Source organism: Cannabis sativa, chromosome 1 (genome assembly GCF_029168945.1).
Source record: "Cannabis sativa cultivar Pink pepper isolate KNU-18-1 chromosome 1, ASM2916894v1, whole genome shotgun sequence".
NCBI lineage: Eukaryota > Viridiplantae > Streptophyta > Magnoliopsida > Rosales > Cannabaceae > Cannabis > Cannabis sativa.
In genome coordinates, this window is record NC_083601.1 from 41,951,159 (window position 1) to 41,978,418 (window position 27,260).

General features: G+C 34.2%; 6 protein-coding genes across 9 annotated transcripts; 4 read left to right on the plus strand and 2 right to left on the minus strand.

The window, feature by feature from the left end:
- The first annotated feature begins 346 nt into the window (after positions 1-346).
- On the plus strand, positions 347-4,327 carry LOC115707022 (protein phosphatase 2C 16). 2 transcript variants are annotated; one of them, XM_030634825.2, is made up of 5 exons: positions 347-837; positions 1,967-2,924; positions 3,093-3,431; positions 3,545-3,650; positions 3,742-4,327. In XM_030634825.2, the coding sequence occupies exons 2-5, from the start codon at positions 2,079-2,081 to the stop codon at positions 4,074-4,076; spliced, it is 1,626 nt and encodes a 541-aa protein (XP_030490685.2). In that variant the 5' UTR covers positions 347-837; positions 1,967-2,078; the 3' UTR covers positions 4,077-4,327. The 2 variants fall into 2 exon arrangements, with proteins under 2 accessions (XP_030490685.2, XP_030490686.2); XM_030634826.2 differs by lacking the exon at positions 347-837 and adding an exon at positions 850-1,820.
- Positions 4,328-4,511: 184 nt separating this feature from the next.
- LOC115707024 (DNA-directed RNA polymerase I subunit rpa49) lies at positions 4,512-8,990 on the minus strand. Of its 2 annotated transcripts, none has more exons than XM_030634827.2 (5): positions 8,721-8,990; positions 6,452-6,975; positions 5,974-6,105; positions 5,511-5,828; positions 4,512-5,134 (listed from the first exon to the last, which is right to left on the minus strand). In XM_030634827.2, exons 2-5 carry the CDS (start codon positions 6,911-6,913, stop codon positions 4,727-4,729), a joined length of 1,320 nt encoding a protein of 439 aa, XP_030490687.2. In that variant the 5' UTR covers positions 6,914-6,975; positions 8,721-8,990; the 3' UTR covers positions 4,512-4,726. The 2 variants fall into 2 exon arrangements, with proteins under 2 accessions (XP_030490687.2, XP_060971886.1); XM_061115903.1 differs by having other exon boundaries at positions 6,452-6,969; positions 8,721-8,907.
- Positions 8,991-9,664: 674 nt separating this feature from the next.
- Positions 9,665-12,650, plus strand: LOC115707026 (large ribosomal subunit protein eL20z). 2 transcript variants are annotated; one of them, XR_004009677.2, is made up of 6 exons: positions 9,704-9,994; positions 10,833-10,906; positions 11,409-11,535; positions 11,629-11,746; positions 12,055-12,180; positions 12,414-12,650. XR_004009677.2 is itself a non-coding variant. In XM_030634832.2 (5 exons), exons 2-5 carry the CDS (start codon positions 10,897-10,899, stop codon positions 12,106-12,108), a joined length of 309 nt encoding a protein of 102 aa, XP_030490692.1. In that variant the 5' UTR covers positions 9,665-9,994; positions 10,833-10,896; the 3' UTR covers positions 12,109-12,650. The 2 variants fall into 2 exon arrangements, 1 of the variants encoding a protein (XP_030490692.1); XM_030634832.2 differs by having other exon boundaries at positions 9,665-9,994; positions 12,055-12,650.
- Positions 12,651-13,033: 383 nt separating this feature from the next.
- LOC115707025 (protein transport protein SEC13 homolog B) lies at positions 13,034-15,191 on the plus strand. The gene is made up of 2 exons (XM_030634830.2): positions 13,034-13,486; positions 14,057-15,191. The coding sequence occupies exon 2, from the start codon at positions 14,124-14,126 to the stop codon at positions 15,030-15,032; it is 909 nt and encodes a 302-aa protein (XP_030490690.2). The 5' UTR covers positions 13,034-13,486; positions 14,057-14,123; the 3' UTR covers positions 15,033-15,191.
- Positions 15,192-19,297: 4,106 nt separating this feature from the next.
- Positions 19,298-22,218, plus strand: LOC115707029 (formin-like protein 20). The gene has a single exon (XM_030634836.2). The coding sequence runs from the start codon at positions 20,169-20,171 to the stop codon at positions 21,879-21,881; it is 1,713 nt and encodes a 570-aa protein (XP_030490696.2). The 5' UTR covers positions 19,298-20,168; the 3' UTR covers positions 21,882-22,218.
- Positions 22,219-24,597: 2,379 nt separating this feature from the next.
- Positions 24,598-25,272, minus strand: LOC115704530 (uncharacterized mitochondrial protein AtMg00810-like). The gene is made up of 2 exons (XM_030631731.2): positions 24,964-25,272; positions 24,598-24,897 (listed from the first exon to the last, which is right to left on the minus strand). Exons 1-2 carry the CDS (start codon positions 25,270-25,272, stop codon positions 24,598-24,600), a joined length of 609 nt encoding a protein of 202 aa, XP_030487591.2.
- Between the last annotated feature and the right edge of the window lie 1,988 nt (positions 25,273-27,260).

A 27,260-nucleotide genomic window follows, 5' to 3' on the forward strand; every position in this document is an offset into this window, starting at 1 on the left:
TTTATATATTTAATATTAATAAATTAGATTTGAAGTAATTAAAAGTAGCTAAATAGACATTTTTAATTTTTTACATCACTAGAATCACTCATGGCCATATAGATAAATTAATTTTATAAAAAAAATCGTAGAATATAATTGAATTAATGATGGGGGTAATTGTAACGATTTATATAATTTTGAAAAAAATTACAACAAAAAAAAAGTCAAAAGGACAAAACACTACTTCTAGCGGACAAACTAATATTTATTCTAATATTAATTAAAAGGAAGAAAAAAAAAAAAGCTATGAAAAAAGAAAGTGCTATGAAAACAAAGTGAGATATTTTTGGGAAAAACTTGGATTGGAGCCGTAAAATTACATTGACAGAAAGAATTTCTTTTTTTTTTTTCTTCTTTTTTGCTTTAATGGTTGTGATTGTGTGAAGTAGTAGTAATGGTAATGTAATGAGTAATAATAGAGATGGGAACTGTTGAAGAGACATTATCGAGACAATATAGACACGTGGCTTTCTCAAAGTTGTCCTCTTGAAAAATCCATGGGAGTAGTTGTCTTCATGGTAACAACAGTCCTAAGCTAAGCATTTTCTGTCGCACACACCCATAAATGATGTAAGATAATATGTATACGTGTCTTAAAAAGGAGTCCTTAGTGAAAAGAGAAAAAAAGACTCTCTCTTTCTCTCTCTCTATCATTCTCTCTCTCTCTCTCTCTCTCTCAAAGTCTGAAGACTCCATTTCAATCCCAACACAGAAAGAAGAAAAAATCTAGGGGAAGAGCCTTCAAGGTGCCATTTATTTTTGGCCCAACTCTATAACTCTATTCAGTTTTCTCAGGTAAGGATTTGTTTTTTTGTTTTTTCTTTCTTTTTTAGGGACCTACCAACCAGGATCACCAAGTAGCAAAATTTAATCTCCTGGTGATTATTTGTAGTGGGTTAATGGTAATTTTATGTTGGTTGGAAGAAGGGAAGAAAGGAGGAGGACCCTTTTGATAAGAGAGGTTAAGATAGATGGTTTTCCTCAGATCCAGGAAACCTATTTATTTTATGTGAAAAAAGGTTTCATCTTTTTGGGCTTTCCTTGTGATATAGTTAGGGGTAGTTTTTCCTATTTTCTAGGTTCTTTCCCATGACCCTTTTGCTTTCTCTTCCTGGATTTGTAGAAAAAGATTAAATTGCAGTCATTTTCATATGAACATGTATATATCTTTTTTATTTATATAATAAGGATTGGGTGTTGAGGATAGGATTGTTGTACCAGGAAGAAGAAGACTTTACTAACTTTTTAGTCCATGGAAAATCAATTTACACGTGAAAGTACTATACTTCGATGATTAGGTGAATAGATTTGTTTCTGCCCGTCAGATCTGCTTCGTTTAGTTGAGGATTAGCTGAAACTTATCATGAATTTCTAATCTTGGATTTGTAATTTGTACTTTAATTTGGCTTTAGTTGTCAAAGTATTGGTGGATCTGTGGAGTATATTTGAACATGTGTAAAATTCCTCACTTGATATGGTTACCATGTTTCAGTTTGGATTTACTTTAAAGAAAAGTGATAACTTTTTTCTAGGACTCTGATGAAAAGGACTTAGGATAGCCCTCCTATATATACAATAATAGGATTTAGGGAATTGGTGGCAGAAATCTATGTTGGTATGACTTTTGCAGTGGTTTTAAGAGTCTTTTCTGACACTTATGAGCTTATGTGTTAGCATTGACTGATGGTCAGCTTGTTTCTCATGTATCAACTTTGACTTTTACGTGCTTTTCTTTTGCTGGGCAAGGCCTTCCTTTGGATTTGTCTGATAGAAATTCGGTTGGTGGTCTTCACCTTCATCATTCTAGGAATCTTGAACCACATAGTTTATTTTCCTTTTTTGTTTTATGTTTCTTTGGATGATACTAAGATTATTTTATTCTGTTTGATTTGATTTTATTATGTATTTCTGTTGTTTCTGCTAGATAACTCTAACCTGGGCTCACTGCCGAAAAGAATGAAGCACATTAAGAATTGTAAGGTTATGCAATGAAGAAAGAAATGTAAGAGCTTAATGGTAGAGAAAGAGGGGACTTGATGGAAGAGATGCCTTCGGCAGTTGCAATGACATTTAGCGTAGATAATCCTATGTGTGATAACTCTGGAATCACAACCCACGTTGGGTTCACTCAGCTCAAGCTCGTAACTGAAGCTGGAAATTTACCATTAGATCCTAGTAAGTTGGTGTCTGCTGAGTCTATTTCATGTGCCAATGTTAGTTGTAATGCTGCAAAGAATACAGTTAGCATGGTGACCATGTCAACTCAAGGAGAGAATGGAGGTGGGGCCGATTTGTTTACTATATTGCCCGAGAATGGAAATATTTGTGTGACCAGTGATGTTATGGTCCAAGTTAGCAGTGATGATGAAATGGTAGCAGTTTGTGACAATAATAATGGAATTATCAAGGAAGAGTTGGTAGCTTTAGGGGTGGGACCTGAAATAAGCATACCAGATGTTGTAGAGATTGAAAATGTTGAAGATGGTCAGATTGTTGCTAAGGCTATTATCTTGGTGGAATCAAGCAATGGTAAGGTACCTTCTGGTGAAGTTATTGTTGCAGCAGTGAGTCCTGCTTCGGATATTTCCAGCAAGTCTGACTTAGTGGCCTCCACACTGGTTATTCAGTCACAGGGGGAGAGGAACTTCGGTAAAGGGAGCAGCCGAAGTGTTTTGGAACAGGACTGCATCCCCCTTTGGGGTTCTGTTTCTATTTGTGGAAGAAGACCGGAAATGGAAGATGCAGTTGCTGCTATACCTCGGTGTATAAAAATTCCTATCAAAATGCTTATCGGCAATCATATGCTCAATGAAACCAACCAGAATTTGACCCACCTGAACAGTCATTTTTATGGTGTTTATGATGGCCATGGTGGTTCTCAGGTAATTTCTCTTTTCTGTGATGTTTATTTGTTAGTAATTTGCCTACTTCTCAACAACATATGGCCAATATTTTAGATTTGCACCACTTTTGGTATTCCTTATGATAGTAATTTTACTCTGGAAAACTCTGATATTGTTAACTTTATTGGGAGGGGTCTCCTTGTGTAGGTTGCTAGTTATTGCAGTGAGCGTATCCATTTGGCTTTGGCTGAGGAGATAGAAATGTGTAATGATGATTTAAGCAATGGAGATGTTGGAGAAAATCAACAAGTACTGTGGGAGAAAGCCTTTACTTCTTGCTTTCAAAAGGTAGATGATGAGATTGGTGGAAAAATTAATGGAGATGCTTCCGATGCTACAATTGAGCCTATTGCCCCAGAAACTGTTGGGTCTACAGCTGTGGTTGCCTTAGTCTGTTCATCACACATCATAGTTGCAAACTGTGGAGACTCAAGAGCAGTGCTATGCCGTGGGAAAGAACCTGTCCCGTTGTCAGTAGATCATAAAGTAAGGCGGTTTTATGGTCTTTCGTATCTAACTGTAGACAAGCCTGAACTTATTTTTGGAGAACCTAATTTAATCTTCCAACTTTTTCTCTTTGATTTTGTCTATTTTATCAGCCCAATAGAGAGGATGAATATGCTAGGATTGAGGCATCCGGAGGAAAGGTCATTCAGTGGAATGGTCACCGAGTTTTTGGTGTTCTTGCAATGTCAAGGTCCATAGGTATTATCTCTGTCCCTCTTAGTCTGACATTGATCTTAACCTCCACTAATGCATGATTTCTAATTACTACTCTTTACTGTTTATGTTACAGGAGATAGATATTTAAAACCGTGGATAATTCCAGAACCAGAAGTTATGTTTGTCCCTCGAGCCAGAGAGGACGAGTGCCTTATCTTAGCCAGTGATGGTTTATGGGACGTTATGACGAATGAAGAAATTTGTGAAGTAGCCCGACGGCGGCTACTCCTCTGGCACAAGAAGAACGGTGTCACAGCTTTGGCAGACAGGGGTTTGGGCGCGGATCTAGCAGCGCAAGCAGCAGCTGAGTACCTCTCAATGCTAGCCCTTCAAAAGGGCAGCAAGGACAACATCTCTGTGATTGTGGTGGATTTGAAAGCTCAAAGAAAATTCAAGAGCAAATCCTAATGGATTAAAAGTTCACCCAGCATACTACTCTTAGATAAGAAAATCTAATTCATATATATTGCTAATGTCCATTTGTTTTTTTTTTTCCTCTCTTGGGCTCAAATTTGATTTCTGAGTAAAGAAATCTGTGTACTATAAACAAAAAGAACTGTAATGTGGAATGCCATATGTGTTTTTGGTATATGCGTCAGCGTCATGTTAAAGTTCCTTAGATATGTAAATTTTGCTTGTCCTTATTTAGTTCAAGAAAATCCTCTTGTGCATTTATTGGAGCTATAACGAGCGGTTTTTAGTTTGTTTTCTGTTTTTGTTAATGTGGAATTAGTAGTAGTACACCACCACACACATATTTAGAACATGAAAAACTTTCATCTCATATAAATTGAAATTTATTCGAAATAAGATGAGTACAGCTCGTGTGGAAAAACTTCTAAATTTTCTTTTTTTGGGTTGAATGAGGTCAATTTTAATACGTTCATAAAATTCATTAATACAACACGACTTTGTCAAAAATGGTGCAAGCCTGAATCAACAAACTTAAACTTTCAAAAGCGAAACTATTCCCAATGAGTATGGCACTATTGTATTGAATACAAAGAAAAACATCAACACTTTGTGTACCAAACCTAAGCCGAAAACATAAAGTTAGACTATTGTCGGCGCTTCTGCCTCATTGAGGGAAACTTGAGAGGAGTAGGAAGGGTTGCAACCAACGTTTTCTTGTCACGAACAAGCTTGCAACCCAAGTGCTCATAATGCTCTCTCAAAGTTCCTGTATCTAGTTTCAAATCCTTTGCTATATCTGTCAAATTTGCTCGGAATCCATCAGCATGTAGTGTGAGTACCAATACATAACTAATGAGAAGACTGTGTTTATCTGGTGACAGTTTGTGAGAGTCTGGGTCTTCAAACATGGATGAAAACTTCTGGAGTATAATTCTTGGCAACCTGTGCTTCTTTGCGGAGGAAAAATGATCCATTGAGTGCTTATCTTTAAACTTCACAAGATGGGTAATGTATGAGAAAACGCAAGACAGCCTCTTCTTCTCCTCTTCATCCTACAAACACACGACATTACACAAGATAAAAATTAGTCTTGAGTCTCAGGGATGTACGAGCTATATAGCCTTATTAGTTTGTTGTAGTTACCCTTTCATTAGAAATCCATATATGAAGTTCTTTAATAGTAAAGAAACTATATTGTCTTTCAGTACAACTTTTGAGGAACTTGATTTTTTATTACCCAGAGAAAAGGCTGGAAGGTCTCATTCCATAAATGGAAAGTGTCTTCCAATCCAGAATACGATAGAAAATATAATAAAGCATCAAAAGGGAAATGAATATGTACATGGCAAAGCCACACCACAAGTTCCATCTTAGAGCATTTAATGTACACCATTCACAAAACTCAAACATTAGGCACAGAACACATACCTTGATTTCGTGCAACTTATGTATTCTATTGGCAACAAAGGTTGGATAAGCATCCCAAGTCACTTCTGTTTCTGTTTGCAAAAGGTCATATATATCTTCAAGTAGGAAATCCCATTCTCCTTCAAAAATGATCTTCTCCAATGGGTAAGCCTCCTGAGGAGTAGCAGCAGCTGAATTATATGGTGGGGTATTGCGGGAGCCATGAACCTCAGAACTTCCAATGTCCTCTTTCTTCACAGCAATTTGATTAATGGTCCCAAGCAGATCTCTTTGAGAGCTAGGATCGTGTTCTTTATGCAGAACTCGTAACTTCTCAGCCTGCAATTATCACAAAAAATTCAACTAAATATTCTAATGCTAAAAAGAAAAACTCAGATACTTTCAAAACAAGATACAATAGTGACATTACCAAGTGTGGCCGCATTAAAAAAGTTTACAAACACAAAGAAAAGCGGTAACTTACCTCTCTTCTTGACCTTATTGTACCATAGTGATTAGTTAGCTCTTCCATCTGTTCTGATTTCAATTTAGAAGGTTCTGTTTGCTCTGACTTCTGTCCAACCAGCCCTCGAATTTTGGGTTCTAGTCTAAATATCTGGGCAAGCATTTACATACAAGTGACTGAGTGAGGTTCAACAATAACTTGCGTGGACATAGAATATAAGGAAAAACGAAAAAGACATGAGCATTTATAATATTTAACTTTTTCATCATCAGTGCCAGTCTAAAATGCTAAAAAATTTAGAAAAAAACATCACCTACGTACAAATACACACAGATGAATTACTGATGATAATCATACAAACAAACAATATACGAACACAGCACAAATCTGCCAACTACTAAAGCTCAAGCAACTATAAATCCTCAGTGTCTCAAAAAGGGAAAGAGAGCAAATAACAGAACCTCCATAGTTTCCCACACAAAATTCTATAAAATACCTTATTGGAAGCAATAGGAACAATCTTCAATGTTTGAGTTTCCTTGTCAAGAACTCCAAGCGCATAGCTACAATGCTGACCAGCTGCAGCTTCGCCAGAATAGTTGGTTCCAACAAAATCCACCTTTGACGTAGCATTTGGAGTGACCACAAGCTCGAGTCTTTTAGGCTTATCCTTGTTTCTAAAAACCCTAGTAATAGTAGAAGAAGGGTCCTTATTCGGATCAAATCCAGAAGGGAAATACCCCACAAGAGGTGCCAATTTGTCAGTCTGTTCTTTGACCATTTCCACAGTTGCTTGAACGGACAACTCTTGACTCTTCTCCTTCTCTTCCTTCTTCTGCTTTTTCTTCTTCTTCTTCTTTTCCTTCTTGTCTTCATTCTTTGGAGACAATGATAAGTCCGTGACCATACTTGTGTGCTCTAGGTGATTTACCATAGATGGGGATAAGTCTGAATCCATACTTGATACGAAGACACAGAATGAGAAAAGACTTTCAGATTTTGGCTATGGCAAACCTGAAACTGTAAACATGTCATGTGACAACATGAAGTTGACATGATTTGATATAATTAGAGTTCTAAAAAAACATAATTATATAAAAATTATGAAACCCATCTCACAAACTCACACAGTGCATAGCTCAACAACAATACAATTACAGCATGGTCACAAACACAATACATGAGATTGATAGTTTTAATCTACTCAAGCATGATATAAACATGATAAATTCAAATTTCTAATCTCTAAATTGAAACTAATAACAAGTTGGATCAATTCCATTGCTATGCAAAGAGTAGAGTATTATAAGAAAAATCAAGAGTTACATAGTGAGAGATTAATAACAATATTTACAAATATATATTTACATAAATATCGCAGGAACAGAGAAAAAGTTTCTATCTGCTTCAGCGAAGAACTCTCAATATAAATATGAATCAGCCACAATAGTAAAACCTCCCCCATTTGGCAATATTTTATAAAATTATACATAAAAAATATCAGTTCAATAGAAAGCAGGTCAATAGCCTTAACATACATATGCATACTTACATACTAAATGTAAGCAACAACACCAACCTTTTGTGGTTGGAAAATTTAAATGACAATCTCAAGTAATATGATCAAGGAATTCAACTACAAACTTTGGAAAAACAACTTTGACAACTACAGAGCACTTCAATGATTGGGAAAAAATGGTAGCAAAATCTGACAATACAAACAAGTACTAAATCATTCATTAACATACTTGGATGATTATCTGAGTGTAATCAACGAAGCAAAACAAAAGAAAACAAAAACAAGTAAACTCTTGGAATGGCAAATACGTTTGTATCAATTGGCCAACTCCATCACAAGAATTGGCATTCATATAATTAATGAGTGATAAAGACTAAACTGCCAAATAACAGACGTAGGAAATTAACAACTAAAAAACCTGCATATCTCTAAGAAATTAAACACGAACAGAAAATATTTCAACTAATATTGCGTTTTCTTCCGTTTATTTTCTAGTTCTTATGCACAGGAATGTTTTTTTAAAAAAATAATAATAACAACTTTGCTTCCATTAAAGTCCACAAATTTCAGCTTGTTAATTTTATTTTTTTTAACAAAATCAAATCTTCAAACTGAATATGACAGTTGCTGCAGGCGACAGGCATCCGAAAAACTCGAAGAAAGATGGAGAGTGAGAGGAGGAAGGAGGAAGAAACCACCAAGAACACTCACCACCAGAGAGAGGTGGTACAGCTGCAAAGAACAGTCACCACCGGAGAGACTGACGAGAGGTGGAACCGTGGAAGGAATAAGCCAGAAGGAGAGGAAAGAATGGCGGTTCTCACAAATGGGAGAACGGGGTAAAGTTAAATATTAGGGGTTTTTCTTTTCTGAGTAAAAAACAAAGTTTTATGTTATTAACTAGACATCGAACAGAATGGTGTACAGGAAAATGTATATAAATGACCTGAGCAGGGAATTTCCCACCAAAAGCTTTTGGCTCAAGTTTTGTGCCACCAGAAGATGATGCCCTATAAACCCCATATTAATATTCATACACAATTTCTAAATCTTAGAACTAAACAGTATAACCTAATTACGACAACCCTAACTAATATTAAAAATAATAAGAAACGGGAATTGGATAATAGCTAAATCATATATCCCTGTTGTGAACTCTATACATAACAGAGAGAAACACTTAAAAAACTCAAACAGCCAGACAAAGTTTCAACCTCGTTAGGCCTCAAAATCTTAAGCACAGTACCTGTTGTGAGTGAAGTAAATGCTTCTCCGGCCAATGAGTGAAACGGAATTCCTCCTCTACGATCTCCGATACGGACCCGATCAGTCAGTAAAGGGGGTTGATAATATTTCTAGGGTAGCGCTGATGAGTTGGTGACAGAACCAAACAGAGCCCAAAAGGCCGATAAAGATGAGTAACAAAGACAGAGAGAGAGAGCCAAGAAGTTGGATTGGGCTCGCGCTTTGACTGTGGTTTTGGGTGTCCTGTAAAAATTGGGCTAACTCGAACAATACAACAAGAACAAACTCTTTGAGAAATACCTCTTTTTTATCTCTATTAATCAAAAATGTCCTCATATTATTTTTTATTAAAATATACCCACCTTGAGTAGTGAGTTGCCCAATATACTCTCACTCTTTACTTAAGTCTAGCATATAATTTACATTAACTTAAGGGATATAATAAGTAGGGATGTACATCGATCGATTTGGGTGGTTTATATATTTTCTAACACAATCTAAAGTTCGGGTAGCTAAAATTTAAGTCAAACCCGCCCAATTTAAAATAATAAAAAAAAAAATTGTAAACCGACCAACGGTTTGGGTCCTTTGGTCGGGTTAACCCGCCCAAACCGGTCAAACTTTTTTTTTGGTTTCAAAGTTAATAAAAATTAAAAAAAAAAATTAAAAATATCAAATTCCACCAAAGCACAAAAATCCTTAAATCTAATAATTTCAATAGTTTAGATGGAATTTTTAACCGCCAAAGTTCGGGGAGAAAAATTATTAATTAGCCGAACGATTACCCCAACCCAACCTCGCCCACGCAGGAAATGAAGTCACATCACCATGAAGTGAACTTCACAATTTATCAAAAAAAAAAAATTAAAAGTGTAGCAAGTATGCCTTTTACACATTTTTAAATTGTGATTTTAAGGTAGTAAAACCCCCCAATTTTTCTAATCATACTTTCGAAAGCTGTAGTAAATGCAACATAAACTATCATATTACAAAACAAGTGGACGTGTAATGACACTTGTAAACTGGGGTTATTACACCTACCAGCCATAGTGTGCCTTGGTAGTATCAGCTCCTTCTTCTATTTCTAATTCTTGTATGTGAAAGTGAGACAGTGAAACATAACTACCACTCCAGTAAAGCCTCTATGGAGTCTGGTTTTTTCAACTAGAAACTGTTCCAACTTCACAATCTAAAGACCAATAAACTTTCTCAACCCAAACCCACTTCTGATCTATCTTTTCTGCTATCCAGTTTCCTGTGTGTATAGATATCAAGGTAAAGTTGACACCTTTATCTCTTTCTAATTCAACAAAATTTTACTTCTTTCGGTCGAGATTTCTCAATGGTGAAGGAAAATGGGGGTAATCTTTACCGGAATAGAAAAAAACGGTGGGAAATTTTTTAAGATGGGGCTCTGGATTTCTTGTCCATGGCTGATCTATTATATTTTCCAGGCATTATCAGTAAAGTGGGTGTTTAACATTTTTATGGAACTGGGTATTTTAGAAATCCCCTGCCCCTGTATAATTCTTGTCGGTTTTGTTATTTTCTGTTAATTTTATTGTGATTGATAATTTAAATGTTTATAATGAGTGAGAACTAGCGAAATAGTTCTTGTATTTGTTAGGGATTTATGTATGGGCAGTTATATGAACAATAATTCTTTGGTGTTCTTAATGTAGTGTCGAAGGTAAGGTGTTTCTGTTTTGGGTGAACGTCTTGACAAAGTAATTAGCTTAATATAATTGTAGCTGAATCATTTGTTTCTCTTTGCTTTTAAGCAATTTCAATTCGGTTTTGGGGTTCGTTGATATGGGTTTACAACTTTACACGCACTCGTTTTGATTCTTAAGTTATCGATTGTTTACAACTATGAGATGAAGATGTTCTTTTCTTCTCATCTAGGGTTCTGTTAAAACTCACTTGGATTGTTGTTTCGTGTCTAGTACGTGAATTGCCTCATTCAATTTGCAATTCTTTTTGGTTTTCATATAATTTTCATGATCAACTTTCAAATGAGTTTTTTCCCCCTTTCTTTCTCTTATTTGGGTTTCAAACATTAGCATATATTTTCTATATTTATTAGTAAAAGCATGTTTATCTCTCTTAGCAGGTGCTTTGGAGGAGGCAAAAAGGGAAAGCTGAGAATACTAAATACTGATTTGTCTCTGTGAAACATGGATCAAAGTACTAAATTCTACTGCATTCTTATATTACTGTCTTTTTTTCTTATTGGCAATTACTTTTGTGCAATTGATAGTAGTTGTTGTATCTTTATGAATTGTATTTGGACATACATTTTCAATCATGATTCTTGTTTGGGATGCTGCTTGCTCCTAATTTCTTTTGTCTGTGAAATGGTTATTATGTCTACAGAAAGTTTAGTTGTCTCCAACATTATTGATATGAGACTTTACAACAATGAGTTCCGTCCAACCTGTTCCTTAGAGGATTATCAGCAATGAGTTCTCAGCTTAGATTAGAGGATAGATAGAATCGAAAATTCCTTGTATTTTTATTTGCATTTCAAACTAATTTGTGAAAAATGATCTTTAAATGCTAGTTTGGAATCAAGAGTGGACCATTTCCATATAAAGTTTGTATAATAGCATTTCTCCATTTTGTTATGAAATCTATTTTTAGATAAAATGTATGGTTTAGTTTCTGAAGGTGGTCTCTTGAACTTCAGAGATTTCAACAGATGTAGTGGAGCATAGACGCGGCAAGTATTCTAGGATTCAAGACGCAGAGGATCCACAGCTGAGCCTGTTTGACAAACCCCTTCCTTGTTGTGGTTGCGGAATTGGATGGTTTTCGTGAGTTCCACTTTTCCTTGCTATCTTCTCTGACATATCAACACACTCTCACTATCTGTCTATGTCTGACTTATAAACATTTTTCTTCTGCAGTTTTCTACTTGGATTTGTATTTCCATTGATGTGGTACTATGCAACATTCCTCTACTTTCGAAACTATTATCAGAGAGACCCAAGAGAGAGAGCTGGACTTGCTGCTTCAGCGATAGCTGTAAGTTTTACACTAAACAAGTAAATTTTCACCATTCATTAGTTTGCCATGGATACCTTGTAGCCTTTGAAGAAGCAAACAGTGCTTAAAGAAGCTTTCCAAATTGGTGCATCATAAGATCCTAAGTCATATGCTATGCAAGACTCTTATGAAATAATTTTTCCTCGTGATAAGCATTTTACTTCCCATTAAAATTTTGAGTAATCCCCATTCTGATTGTTTATACTCGGGTTTGTTGGAATTATGATGAAGGGTGTGTTTGCTCTATCTTCTTGGTTTAATAACTAATCTAATGATTGTTGATGCAGGCTTTGGTATGTACAATCGCAGTGACAATTGCGGTACTAGTTGTTGTTTTATAATCCTTGTCAATATGATGCCACTTGGCTCGTATATACATATTTCAGCTTCCTCAATGAAGCTTAAAACTAATGGTAAGATGAAGATCAAGCTTTCTTTGCTTACATACATTACCAGGCCCAAGAAAATAATATTGTTATCTCAGTTTCAGTAGCATTTATGTTATCAAAAGTAGTGTAGTATTTGGATATTCTTTCACACTCTGGAGAAACTGCCAATGCTCAGTTCCCATTCACTGGGATTTTACATGCAAGTCAGTTTGGAGTCCAAGCATTAAACATAAAGCTTTTTGTAAATCGTATTGCAGATAAATCTGGAGTCACTTGTATATTTTGGAAGCAATTGGAAAAGGGTGATTTCAATCTTTTTACACAAAATTATTATAGCCTGTGAATCAGGTTCTTGTCTGTTTATAAAAATAGTATAGTTATGTTATGTACAGAGAAAATGAAATGAAATGTATAAGTGTGAAACTGAGTAAAATGTAATTGTGAAAAAGGGTGCTGGTATAATGATATATGAAATGAACCAAATTTGGCATGAATGAAGTGATGGTTCACTTTTTAGTATCATGCAACTTTTTCTTGTAACATAAACTTTATTCTCTAGTATATTCCTCAAAATCCATTGGCATAAGAGACTTTTACTCCAGCTTGAAAGCTAATCACAAACTGTTAGTCAGAGAAAAGTGTGGATTTGAGATAACATGGGGGCATTTTCATGATTTTGAGATAATTAATTATACTAATCTCAACCTTGGATTCCTAAATATTCATATTCGAATTACTCCCTGTTAGCAAAAAGAATTAACTCCCACTATGAAAAATAAAACATAAAATACTATTAAAAGACAGCTATACTAATTCAAGTTATAATCATACATGAAAACAGTATATATTTCCTTAATATATCCTTTTTTTTTATGTATGTATCTTATATAACTGTACACAGCAAATACTTCTCCGTTTTTCTTTTCTAGGGAAAATGTAAAAGGTAGAGAATGACATTTTCATAAATGAAACAATCTTAGTGAGTTTTTTGTAAAAATCTGGGCAACAGCCCTATTTTGCGGAAAATAGAGAGCCTGGGCCGGGCTGTCCATATTGGGCCTAACTAGGCCCACCTTCTACAGGTGTCCCTTTTCTCTTTTTCTGTAAAATAAGAATAACCCCAATCCCTTCTTCCCCAATTCCTCTCTCTCACCCCATTTCCGATCCGATCACTCTCTTCCTCGGCACAGCAACCACTGCTCACCACAAACACACGATCTCGGGGGATCCACCAACGCCAACTACCTTCATCTTTTCTCAAGAACCTTTCTTCTTCCTCCTCTCCGTCAAATACCTCTTTTAGGTTTTTCTGTCACCACTGTTCTCACAGGTATGAAACCTTGTTTATATTTTCCATCTATTTCTAAATCTAAATATATGAGAATTGTTTTGGTCATTAATAGATCTTCATTTGAATTTGAGATTATGATGAGAAATTCTGGATTTGTTACATTTTGTTCGTAGATCTAATTACACAATCTGAATTTTTGCTTCTTGCATGTTGAAAATTTGTTTTTAAGTAATCCTATTTGCTTGTAAGAACATTTTATTAAAACTCGATTCGATTTCGCTATAATGTTAGTATTTGCGTTTGCTTGCTTCAGATTTTTCAAATTCTTGTTTATAAATTCGCTGTGAAGTTTTCAGATGTAATATATGTATATCTGAGCATTAATCGTGTGCATTTGGTGGTTTTTTAAGTCCTACAATTAGGTTTCATCTGTAGGGCGATGAAACACGAAGAGATTGGTAATTCGCGAGAAATATAAAGATTATACGAGTAATTTATAATTTAAGAATTCGGTCTCAGTTTCTGCAATAAAATAATTGGGTCTATGGAATTTAGTTGAAGAAACTATTTTGTGTTAATGTTTTTATTTTGGAAAATATTGGAATTCAGGTTTAACTATTAAAGAGCTGCGAGCAAGGGAACATTAGGCAAGAAGCAAATAAAAAAGTGACAAATAATGCCTCCACAAAAGATTGAAACAGGGCACCAGGATACTGTCCAGGGTATAGCCATGGATTATTATGGGAAGCGTCTGGCAACGGCTTCATCTGATGCTACCATTAAGATTATTGGTGTTAGCAACAATGCTGGTTCTCAGCACCTTGCTACATTGAGTGGTCATAGAGGTCCTGTTTGGGAGGTAGCTTGGGCACACCCCAAGTTTGGATCCATCCTTGCTTCTTGTTCCTATGATGGTCAAGTGATAATCTGGAAGGAGGGTAATCAAAACGAGTGGCAGCAGGCACATGTTTTTAATGACCACAAGTCATCTGTGAATGCCATTGATTGGGCACCTCACGAGCTTGGCCTTTGCTTGGCTTGTGGATCATCTGATGGGAATATCTCGGTTATCACAGCCAGGACTGATGGTGGTTGGGACACTACCAGGATAGATCAAGCCCACCCTGTTGGGGTAACCTCTGTTTCATGGGCCCCATCAATGGCACCCGGTTCTCTTGTTGGTTCAGGTGTAACGGAACCTGTTCAGAAGCTAGCTTCTGGCGGTTGTGATAATACTGTTAAAGTGTGGAAGCTGTATAACGGGACTTGGAAGATGGATTGCTTTCCTGCTCTTCAGATGCACACTGATTGGGTAAGAGATGTTGCTTGGGCACCCAACTTGGGACTTCCAAAATCCACAATCGCAAGTGCTTCACAGGATGGTACAGTAGTCATATGGACCGTGGCCAAGGAAGGAGATCAATGGGAGGGGAAAGTTCTCAAGGATTTTAAGACCCCGGTTTGGAGGGTATCATGGTCGCTCACCGGAAACTTATTGGCTGTGGCTGATGGGAATAACAATGTAACATTGTGGAAAGAAGCTGTGGATGGTGAGTGGCAAGAAGTGACCACAGTTGACATATAGGTTTCAGGTTATTATGATTTTATTTCCTTAAACTAATATGCTATCCTTTCACCATGAACTAGTTTCTTAAATTTGACATGATGATTTTCTTGTGAATTTACTTTTTTTGAAAGTACTTCCATTTACATATATTGGAGATGTCTTGAGATTTATGATTTATCATGTATTGCTAGTAATTTCACTTTATATAAGATGTTTGCATGATGATGTTATTCAAAGTTTTTTTTTTTTTTGCTTCAATAGAAGTTGGTTTCTTCTATCGTTTTTTCAATGAATAATGCTATTTTTTTCTTATGACGTCAATCTCTATAGTTTAGATCCTCTCCTATTGCAAATTTCGATTTGGGAAAAGGTAATATGAATGTGATAGACTCCAAACACCATTGTTGTTAAACTTGCTGTACCCACCAATATTGGGATTCAGTTTTTTGATTAAGTTGGAAAGTAAATGTTAACATTATTCGTCTCAGAGTTGAACTATTTTTGATAATTGATACAACATATTTTCTCGAAATTCTATACACGAGTTGTTGCCCATAAACAAGACAGCTGTTGTGTTATAGTATTTTGGGACTTGGGCAAATTCATAATATTAACAAAGTCCCGTTTACAACAAACCATGCTAACCAAAAAGATTAAACACAATTATAGTGAAAATTATAATAACTTGAGTCACAATGTTGTCTCTTTTTCTTTTCCTTTTAACTTTATTTGAAAAGTGTTGATGAGTAAAAAGAGAGAAAAAAGATTGTGTGTAATAAATAAAATATTAACAATAAAGGAAGTAAAATAGTAAATAAATGTGTATAAAAATATGAATGGTAGCCTCACAAAATGTGAGATGAATATACCCATGTCACTTAATTCTTTTTTACGAAGATAAGGTTCACTTCGAGGAGACACAATAATATTCACTCTAAGTTATTAGCTAAGGACGAAGTAGCATCCAAATACTGACAAAATCATATTTGGATCTCAATCTTTAACATCTCCACGTTCCTATTAAATTAGTTGCAATTGATATGCATGTTTCTATCATGCTCGATGAGGACACGTCTCATCTCAATATCCTTTCTGGAAATAATAGTCGACACCTGCAGTAGTTCGTTTCTGAGAAAGAGTGATAGCTCCGCAACACGATCAGTTGACGTACATGATCATGACACTTCGTAGTCCTATCTCGATTAACATCCTTTGAGTTGGAAAGAGAGTGCTCTAAACAATATACTTTATTTCGAAAATCGTTAAGGTATGAAAGAGCATTAGGAGGGAGTTCTTTTAGTTCATTAATGGGATTCATGTTGTGTGAAAAGTGAGGAGATAAACTGTGATCTCCAGAAGACATACCTCAGGGTTGATATTCAAAAAAAAAAAAGAAAGAGATTGCATGGGAAGAATGAAAGAGATGCATGAAAAGTGATAATTTATAGACATATGAGCTTTCTCCCCAATCCTCCACATAGTAAAAAGATGAAGAGATGAGTAATCATTTTTTAACAGTAAAAATTGTTGTGATGCATGCATGAAAGTAAAAGAAGAGTATGATGATCTATGGAGGATGAACACCAACCCTCCATGTACTAAAAAAATAGAGAGGTGATTAATCAACTTTGAACAGTAAAAATTGTCTGTGAGAAGAAAAAATATTGAGCGTTTTTTTTTTCCAAGTGGGCTAATGTTGATAAGTAAAAAGAGAGAAAAAAAGATTGTGTGTAATAAATAAAATAATAACAGTAAAAGAAGCAAAATAGTAAATTAATATGTATTAAAACATGAATGGTAGTCGCACAAAATCTGAGATGAATATACACCCAAGTTTAGGTGTGAATGCATAAATGTAAAAGCAGCTGCCACTTGATTTTTTTTTAAAAAAAATAAGGTTCACCTCAAGGAGGCACGACAAGCTACCTCTATAAATGCATTCACCTAAGCTGTTAGCTAGGGACGAACAGAGATAAGGGAAGAGGAAAAGAAGGCATCTAGTCCCATCAAACTTTCTTATCAATCTTCAAAGAAATTATTTTTTTTTCTCTTCCTCTACACAGGCTGCTTGTAAGGTTCAAAGCATAACATCATGCTTGTATATAAGCTACCAACTTCATCTGAATTCAATGAATTATCCACTTCAAATCCTTAAGAAAGACAAACTTCAAACCTCTTTGTTTATTTTGGTGGCGTTTGGTAACACTTTTTTAATCAGTTTTTTGTTTTTAAAATTAGAAAAGTGAAAATATTTTTTAAAAACATGTTTTATAAAACTGTTTTTGCTTTTCAATTTTTTAATTGAGAATCAAAATTTTAAAAACAAAAAAAATCACTTTTAATATTTTTTTAAACAGTTTTTTTTAATCAATATTTTGGACTCCGACACGACCCGGACCCAAATTGTGACAGTCAGTAGTCCCGTGATCCGTAAGGGGAAATACCGGGTAAGCTGTGCAATCCCACATCGCCTGGGGAAGGTCAAGTGGGATGATTCTGAGACTGTGTAGGTATGGGACTACACAGTTGAAGAGGGCTTAAATGGATTGATTGGTACTACCTATATCAACAAGGTGCATCTTGTTTTTCGGTAGCCCATCTCGAAAGAACTCCACAGTTAAGCGTGCTTGGCCTGGAGCAATTTCAAGGATGGGTGACCTCCTGGGAAGTTTTCCCAGGATGCGTGTGAGTGAGGACAAAGCACGCTGGAAACACTTGTGTTGGTCTGTAGGGTCAGTCATCAATCCAGGAAGCAGCCAGAGTGGCGTACTCGTGTATAAGAGCCATTAGTCCGTGGGTGTAAGGGCCCAATGGAGGCTTGAAGCGGGTACGTTACACAAATCCTCTCCCACAGCCCTTATGTTGAACCCGACCTCTGACCCGGATCCGAATTCGACCCTAGACCTAGACCCGACTTAAATAAAATAAAATAAAATAAAAATAAAAATAAAAATAAACCTTACAGAACACACTTTTGTTTTCTGTTTTTAAAATTGAAAAACAAAAGTGGTTACAGAACGCATTTTTATTTTTCAAAAACAAAATTTTTAAAAACAAAAATTTTACTTTCATTTTGTGATTAAAAAATTAGAAAACAATAGTGTTACCAAACGGCACCTTTGTCTTTTTTTTTTCCTTCATTTGAATTTCTCTCTACACAAGCAAAGTTACATTAATATCGTCTCTATTCATTAAAATATATTTTTACACACCATTTCAGCTGAGAGAATAATTCTTAAAGTATGTAGATTTCTATTTATTAATAAAACATAATCATAGCTTAAATATTACCATAGACGTAAGCAAATAAAATTCTGTCAAACTACTTAAATTTATGTGTTACACATTTTCTATATATATATACTTATTTTACTATAATTACATTTATTTCTATATTAAGTTATTATGCATTATATTATAAGCATTTTATATATATAAGTAAATGTTGAGCTAGAATCCCTAAACAAAAAAAGTTCATACTATTTTGTAAATTACAAGCTTATTATGTCGCAAAATTCATTAGAACTGTAACAATGTAAAGGGTACAATTAATGTGTAAACGCAGACGAATATAAATAAATATGTTAATTCCATGATAAAGTATAATCTTAACTATATTTGAGTATTAAATATGTTAATTCCTTTACGAAGTGGTCCGAATCAAAGTACTTGGACACAAGAATCACGTGAGATGGAATCCCACTCTGGCAAAACGGCACCGTTATTGACAAAAAGAAAAAACATTGCCAAGCTCTCCACAGTGGCCTATCCTCAATTATCTCCATAACTCGTGTAATTATTTTTGCTAGGAATAACTCTCATGTAATTACTATGAAAACCATGATCCTGTCTTTTTTTCACCAGCTTTATTTATCAGCCTTTTTCTTTTAGCTTTAATAAATAAAAGTCCAAAACTTGTACAGGTTTATATAAAAGTCTAAACATTACTAGCTGTAGTGCCAACATTTTAAACTCTTTCGTTCACTGTAAGATATCTTTTGTCGTAAATCAAGTTAAGACAAAGTTATGTGTATACATATAATTTTTTATTTTCATGCAAATATTTTTTTTTGGGTTTCCAAAGACTAAATATTTGTTTGGTTTCATGCTTGGGGCCAAAGCATTATACAGTGATCTATAAGATTAAACAAAGAGTAGCATTTTCCTTGAACAAAAGTGGTGGCGTATGATAAAGACATGTACAGCAAATATAAACTACGCGTTATGCATTATAATAATAATAATAATAATATTATATGCTCTACTAGTCTTTGTCAATTTTTTTTTTTTTTTTGATAACTAGTCTTTGTCAATTTTCATTACCATAAGTTAATCCATGCTGATTGATGGCCGTGACTTAAAATCTAATTATAAACCTTTTTTTAAGTGAAAAATTATGGCTGAGTTTATGTACTACGCGACGCGGAATGGTTGACCATGACTCATAACATAATTTCATTTTATAATTTAAAAAGCCATATGCTTATTTTAGCAAGCTACTTTGTTGTGTAACAAATAATTGGAGATTATCTAATATGATATGATGTTGAATCCAATGTTTTGGAAAAAGACATGTGTTTGGGAAATTCATATTATATTTTAGTGTGAATGAGAATTAGTGTTATCGAAATTGCATATGGTGGATCAACAACAACAACTACTACTAGCATATTACAAATTTACAAAACTGAAAAAAAAAGAAAACAAGTACTATGCACATGGTTTACAACAATTATTCAACGTATCATTTGGCTGTCATTCTAGCCATGACAGGCAAAAATGGGTCATGTGACGCGCATAACTTGTTCTGTTTCTATTCCTTTTTTTCTTATTTAGAGATGAAATAAAGAAACGAAGACCCCACATAATGATATAATCATTTTAATCCAAACCACTTTTCTCCCACTTTCACATCTTTATCACTAGTACTAATACTACTACATGCTACCTTATTATAACCAAAGCATATATTATATAAAAAGCTAATAATATTCGTATACCTAAGAAAAAACCCAACTCACAAACACAACAACATACACAAAAAGAAAATATTATAGAGCAGATAGAGTGTCCCCCAAAAGCTCATATCTATAACCTCTGATTCCCTTTTTCCTGCTTCTAATTCTATCAAAAGCAAAAAAAAAAACTCAAATAATGGAAGGAGATGAGAATGATCTTACACCCTTTTGGCTACAATCCTCAGATAGTCGCCGGCAGCGGCGGCTGAGCCGTTCATCATCTCTACTCTTCAACTCTAGTGCTTTTCTCATAGTCTTGATTGTTACAACACTTGCATTTATCTTCTTTATTATTCCAACGATTCTTTCCTTCGCTTCTCAAATATTCAAACCTCAGTCTGTAAAGAAGAGCTGGGATTCTCTCAATCTGATTCTAGTTCTGTTCGCCATTATTTGTGGGTTTCTAAGCAGAAACAGTGGTGAGAACGCTAGCCCTTATGAAGATCGAACTGTTTCTAAATCTTCTTCAACTCGAGAGGTTGAGAAGTCCAACCCATCAAGTCCAAATCGATGGTACCAATATTCAGATCGGACACTGTCATATAACAATGGAAATGGACTTACTAGACTCAGAAATAGTAGCTCATACCCTGATCTACGTCAAGAATCTTCCTGGGTTACCAGAGATGAACAATGGCAATTCTACGATGATACCCATGTCTCTAATTACCGCCCACTCGGCTCCGATGGGCTACACCAACGTCGCCGGCCATTGCAGGAACCTGAAAAGGTAGAAAAAGATCAAAACTTGGAGACCAAGAATATTGAGGTCGACACTTTTCAGGTCCGAACAGAGGAAAAATCTCAAGCGCCTGAACCAACCCCTCAGCCTTCTACGCAGCTTCCGCCTCAGCCACCCCCATTTCCTCCTCCGTCGCCTCCCACGGCTCCGGTGAAAAAGCGCAAAGCGAAGAGGACCTATCAAGATATTAGACAAAAAGACGAGATTGAAAGAAACAACTTTTCTGAAGTTAAACATGTAAATTCTCAACCACCACCTCCACCATTGCGTCCCCCTCCACCTCCGCCGCCGCTACCGCCGCCGCCGACGTACCAAGAATCGGAACCCAAAAGTGGAAAAAGTGAGAAAAAGAGAAATACGGCTACCAAGGATTTCTTAATCTCACTTAGGCGAAAGAAAAAAAAGCAAAGACAAAAGAGCGTCGAAAATTTTGAATCCATTCTTACCTCAATCGACCATACTTCATCATTGCAATCTTCATCTTCATACCCATCGCCATCACCGCCGCCTCCACCTCCACCGCCGCCACCTTCAGTTTTCCATAATCTGTTTTCTTCAAAGAAAGGTAAAAACAGAAACCCTTACTCGAGGTCTCAGCCGCCGCCGCCTCCTCCTCGGCCACCGGTCAATATTTCAACACTAAGGGTTTCGAAGAACAAAGCTCTAAGCAAACCGATTCCAGTGACTCACAAACTACCACTATCGGCTACAACCGGAAGCGAGTCGCCGCCGATGTCGAGTTCGATCCCTCCACCTCCGCCTCCGCCGCCGCCATTCAGGATTCAGGACTGGAAATTCGTGAAGCATGGGGATTTTGTGAGGATAAAGAGTAGCGGGAGCTCAAGAAGTGTGTCCCCGGATTTGGATGAGAGCGAGGATTCTTCAATAGAAGGCACGAGTCCGTTGGCGGCATCGGAAGGTGGACAGTCGCCGGCGCCGTCGTTGTTCTGTCCGAGCCCGGATGTTGATACCAAAGCTGATAACTTCATCGCGAGATTCAGGGCAGGTTTGATCTTGGAGAAGGAGAACTCTTTCAGGCAAGGAGACAGGGCCAAGTCAAGATTTGGGCCACAAACGGGCTTGGGCCGGAAAAATGTCGAAGGATAAGGCCCAAAAATAAGGCTCAAAGTTTAAGTTGTTACGTTTTCTTTTGGAAAAAAATTACATATAAGAGGTATACTATACTCTACACATAAGCAAGTTCCATTGTAGATATAAGTACAGAGTTATTATCATTTGGGAATTGGGTTATTATTATTTTTTTTTTCACATTTTTGTAATGATTTGATTTTTTCTGGGTTGAGGAATGTTTCTTTTTTGGGGGAATGTTTGTAGAAATTCGATAAATAATTTTGTCGGAATTTGTGTTCGATTTTGAGATGTTGTTTTAGTATAAGATGGAAATACAGGATTTGTTTTAAGAGTAATTTATATTTTTAAGTGAGATAATATTAGGTATAATTAATTATATATTATTGTGTGTAAAAAATATGTATAATTTGAGTGTGTTCAATCATTTTTCTTCTTTTAATACTTAATTTGGTTTTAAACTATTTTTAGCATGTTCAGAGGTGAATTTAATTAAGTTAAGTTTGCTAGTTCATTCATGATAAGCTCAAAATCATGTATAATTTTGATATTTTATTCCATATGGATTAATTTTCAGCGTACAGAAAATCAAATGAATAAATGGTGATTTTTATTAAATACTAGTTGGGTCTAACGTGCTTTGCACGTGAGTCCAATTCAAATATTTTTTCAATAAATTTGTAATATATTATTTTTTTAGACTGTCTCTAATGAGAGATGTAAAAGTTGATTTATATTTAGTACAAAAAATGATTTTGTGATATTTTTGTATCAATTTTTACTATTATGCGTATTATTATAAATTTTAATGCAAAATTTAATATATGATTAAATATTCATCTAACAATTTATTAAAAATATAAAATAATAATGTAAATAAACATGCTAACTAAACTTTTATAATAAAATATTAAAAATAGCATAATAATAATTATAAAATCATAGCATTCATTGTAATACAAATTTTGCATTATACTATATTGTGATCTAAATTTAGATAAATTTAGATTACTTTTTGTTATGTGAGATACTTGCATCATAATTTGACATATCATTAAAGTAGACTTTTGACAAAGTATGCTATATTTTATATTTGCATTACTTATATTTTGCATCTCCATTCGAGATGTGTTCTTAGTCTTCATTGTTTTTTGTAAATTAACAAGGGCCAAAATTATTTATTAATTTTGTGGCTCTTAAAAATATTTAGGATCTTTTACACACATTATTCTATTTTTGTAAAATCGAATACTTTAGATTTTTTTTAAGAGAGAAATAATCAATACATAAAATACCTAATTAATTTTATAAAATAAATAATACATAAGGTTTTTATTAAGTTTGATTTTTTTTTTAAGAATGAAGTGTACATGTGTAAATAGAACTTTAAAATTATTAACAATTTTATTACAATTATACATTATAGATAAATATTGTCTCAATTTAATTATACATACTAATAAATTTATTTATTATATGGTATGATTATTAGTATATATATTCGTTATATAATTATCAAATGCAAAATATTCACTTCAAAGAATAAAGAAACCTTATTAAATTAAAATTATACTTATAATTGAGAGACTTTGATAAAATAATCACCTCCACAAATATTTCACATAAGACAAAATGTCAATTAGATGACAAACTTATTTAGCATTAACCTTAAGAAGTAGTATAGTGTAATGTGGTACTTGTTTTATCAATTTTTTTTTTTTTTTGTAATTTAATATGTGTTGAAGGCTAATTATGTAATTCAATTAGAAGATGTCCAAAAATATTTTCACTTTTTATGTATGATATAAATATATAGTTTTCTTTTTTTAAAAAAAAAAAATTAACATCTTATATACACTAATTATACATGTATAAGCAAACTTCTATTTTTTTTTTAATAAAATAATAAATAAACCATTTCTTAATTAGATGTAATTGAGTTAGATGATTATAATATAATATTTTATTTTTGAAAGCATAAAAAAATATTAATGGGTTTGTTGTTCATAAAAAAAAATTGTAATTTAATATTTAATGAAGGTTAATTATGTAATTTAAATAGAGAAAGCCTAGAAATATTCTCACTTTGTAGTCATAGAAGATTAGAGGACAAAATTAATAAAAATCCAACCTACGTTACATATCCATTTCCAAAAATAAATAAATAAATAAAAATAAACTTACCTGACATATTGATATTATAACTGAACTCAAGGAAAGATAATTCAAATTAATCCTACTGAGCAAAAAAAGAAAAAAAGTGATTATAGGACACCAGTTTTTTTATTTATTATTATTCATAAGCCATATTGTATTTGATTATTGCTGGTCGATTTTTCTCTTAGAAGAGAAAAAAAAAAATAGAGTTTCATTCAATTGTAAAATTAAAAGTGAAAAAATACAATTAATAAAAAATTCTTATATAGGCAACTAATATAAAATACTAAAATAAAATAAAAGATTAAAATAATCTTAAATAATTATTTAACACCTTCCCTCAAACTTACGATGCTGCTGCAAGAAGCATTGCAAGTTTGTCTAAAAGAAAACGAAAACGAGAAATCGTATGTGACTTGGTAAAAAAGTCAGCAAGCTGCAGCGAGGAACAAAGGGCAAAGTAATGGTGTCCAATTTCAGATAGTGACGAGTAAAATGGCAATCAATCTCAATATGCTTGGTGCGTTCATGAAAAACTAAATTGTGAACAATCTAAATAGCACTTTGATTGTTACAATTACATAGGAGTAGGACAATCTAAATAACACCCATATCTATAAGTAACCATCTTTAACCAAACAATCTCTTTAGTAGTAGACGTCATGGCACGATACTCAACTTCCGTAGAAGATTGAGAAACAACGGACTGCTTCTTGCTCTTCCAAGAAATAAGGGAATCTCCCAAAAAGATACAGAAACAGATGACAAAATTTTGGTATGCGGGATCACGACCATGATTTGCATTATAGTAAGCTCGTAATTCCAAAGAGGAGGTAGAAGGCAAGAGTAGGCTCTGAAAGATGGTACTCCGAAGATACTGCAGAATGCAAAGAACAACAACCTAGTGAATCGTAGTAGGAGAAGCAACTAATAACTAACTAACAATATGTACAACATATGCAATGTTCGGACGAGTAATAGTGAGATAAACTAGACTGCCAAGAATAGTGCGATACAAAGTAGAATCTTCCAAAGGAGAGCCATCAGAAGGAGAATATTGAACATTCAACTCAGAAGGAGTGTCAACAACTCTAGTATCAGTAAGGCGAGCACGCTTAATAATGTCAGTTGTGTACTTTGACTCAGAAAGAAGATAACTTTTTGGCAAAAAGGCAACTTCAATACCCATAAAATAAGGCAGAGAACCCAAATCCTTCATTTCAAATTGAGAAGCTAATTCTGACTTTAACATTTCAATTCCCTATAAATCATCCCCTGTAATAATCATATCATCAACATATAAGAAAAGCATAATACGACATGTAGATGTGCACTTGACAGGTAATGCTGAATCATGATCACTTGAAACAAAACCAAGAGATAAAATAACAATAGAGAACTTCTTAAACAATGCTCGGGGAGCTTGTTTAAGACCATACAAAGCCCTTTTTAGCTTGCAAACCTTGCCTTGCTTATGAGGAACACCAGGAGGAGGAACCATGTAGACTTCCTCATGTAAGTCACCATTCAAAAAGGCATTCTTAGCATCCATTTGAGATATAGTCCCTTGACGAACTAATGTCACTGCTATAAGAGTATGAACAATAATCATTTTTGCAATAGGAGCAAAAGTTTTCTCAAAGTCCATATCATACTTTTGTGAAAAGCTCTTAGTCACTAATCGAGCCTTGTACCGTCCAATAAACCCATCAGACTTGGTCTTGATTTTATACACCCAACGAGAACCAATAGCATGTTTACCAAGAGGCAGAAGCATGTTTAAGCTTTTAGCTATTTTTTTTTTTTTAGCTTCTAGCTAATATAGCTCATTTTTTGTGAGAGCATCTCCAATAATTAAATTTTGGAGAATGCTTAAAATAAATAATGTATTAAATAATAATATGTGAGATTATATAGTTGTCTAAAAAATAATGAGTCATATTTTATGATGTGGCAAGAGAGAGAAGAGAAAGGTAATAAAAAGATTCTAATTGAACAACTATTTTGTGGTTATAGATATAGTTTTGTGGTTTCACACTTTTTCTTATAAAGATGAGGTCTCAAGTTTGATTTTCTTCACCAAAAAACAAAAAATTGATCATTAGAGGTGACCTAATAGCATTAATACTATGAAAAAGATATAAAATAAAATATTATATTTTTAGATAATATGAAAATTTTAGAAAATTATTACCATTAGAGATGCTTTGAATTCTCTAATTAATGATTGAGTTTTTTATGGGTAAACTCTCTCAACTATTAATTCTCTTGCACTTAATCTTTGAAGTTCAAATTTCGACGGCAAAACCCTTCAAACTACTGAACTGCTTGCAAATTTAAGGTTTCATCTATTTTTTACAGTTAACTGCCAATATAGACTGCATATGTAGACATTTTTGTACATGTGTCAAATTTATATTGGCACACTTAATATTATTATTTTAAAAATATGAAAAATTATTTCAAAATTTATATTTTTTATTTTTTAAATATTGTATTTTTATTTTAATAATTTTATTTAATTTTAAAAATAATCTTAATTGTACCAATATAAACGTGACATGTGTATAAGAATGTATACATAAACATCCCATAGTAACAGTTAACCGAACGACACTTTATATTTACTACTACTTCAGGAGGGTTTTATTGTTAAAATTTAAGCTTAGAATTAAATGCAAGTAAAACGATAATTAAAATTATTTAATCGTAAAAAAAACTCATAATTAATTAGTCTGATTTGTTTAAGCAAAGTAGTCTTTTCTTAATGCAATAAAAGCAGTTTAGACCCTCTCCTCTTCTTTGCCCATGCCAAGTCTTTTTGAGAAAAAGCGTTTATATCATAAAATTACATCAAGTTAGACCTCTCGGTCATTACAAAATAGAGTTTCCAGTATGAAAGAGACCGGGAGAGACCCAAACACCTGATAGGTAAAGGCCCATCTAGCTACATTATGAGCGGCAAAGTTACAAAGTCTACTAACATAAGAAAAACAACAACTACTAAAGGAGGGAGAAGAACTAGTACAAAATGAGATATAGTTCTCGATTGCCCAACGAGACCCCTTCCCATTGATAGTGTCGACAACCACTCTCGAGTCATTCTCCACAATAACATACTTAGAGCCGATATCCAAAGCTACTGACACAGCCAAGCAGTAAGCCGCAGCTTCTCCACAAAGTGCATCCGAGAAATCCTCCCGAGCTGTCTGAACTCTAATCACTCTACCAAGATGATTT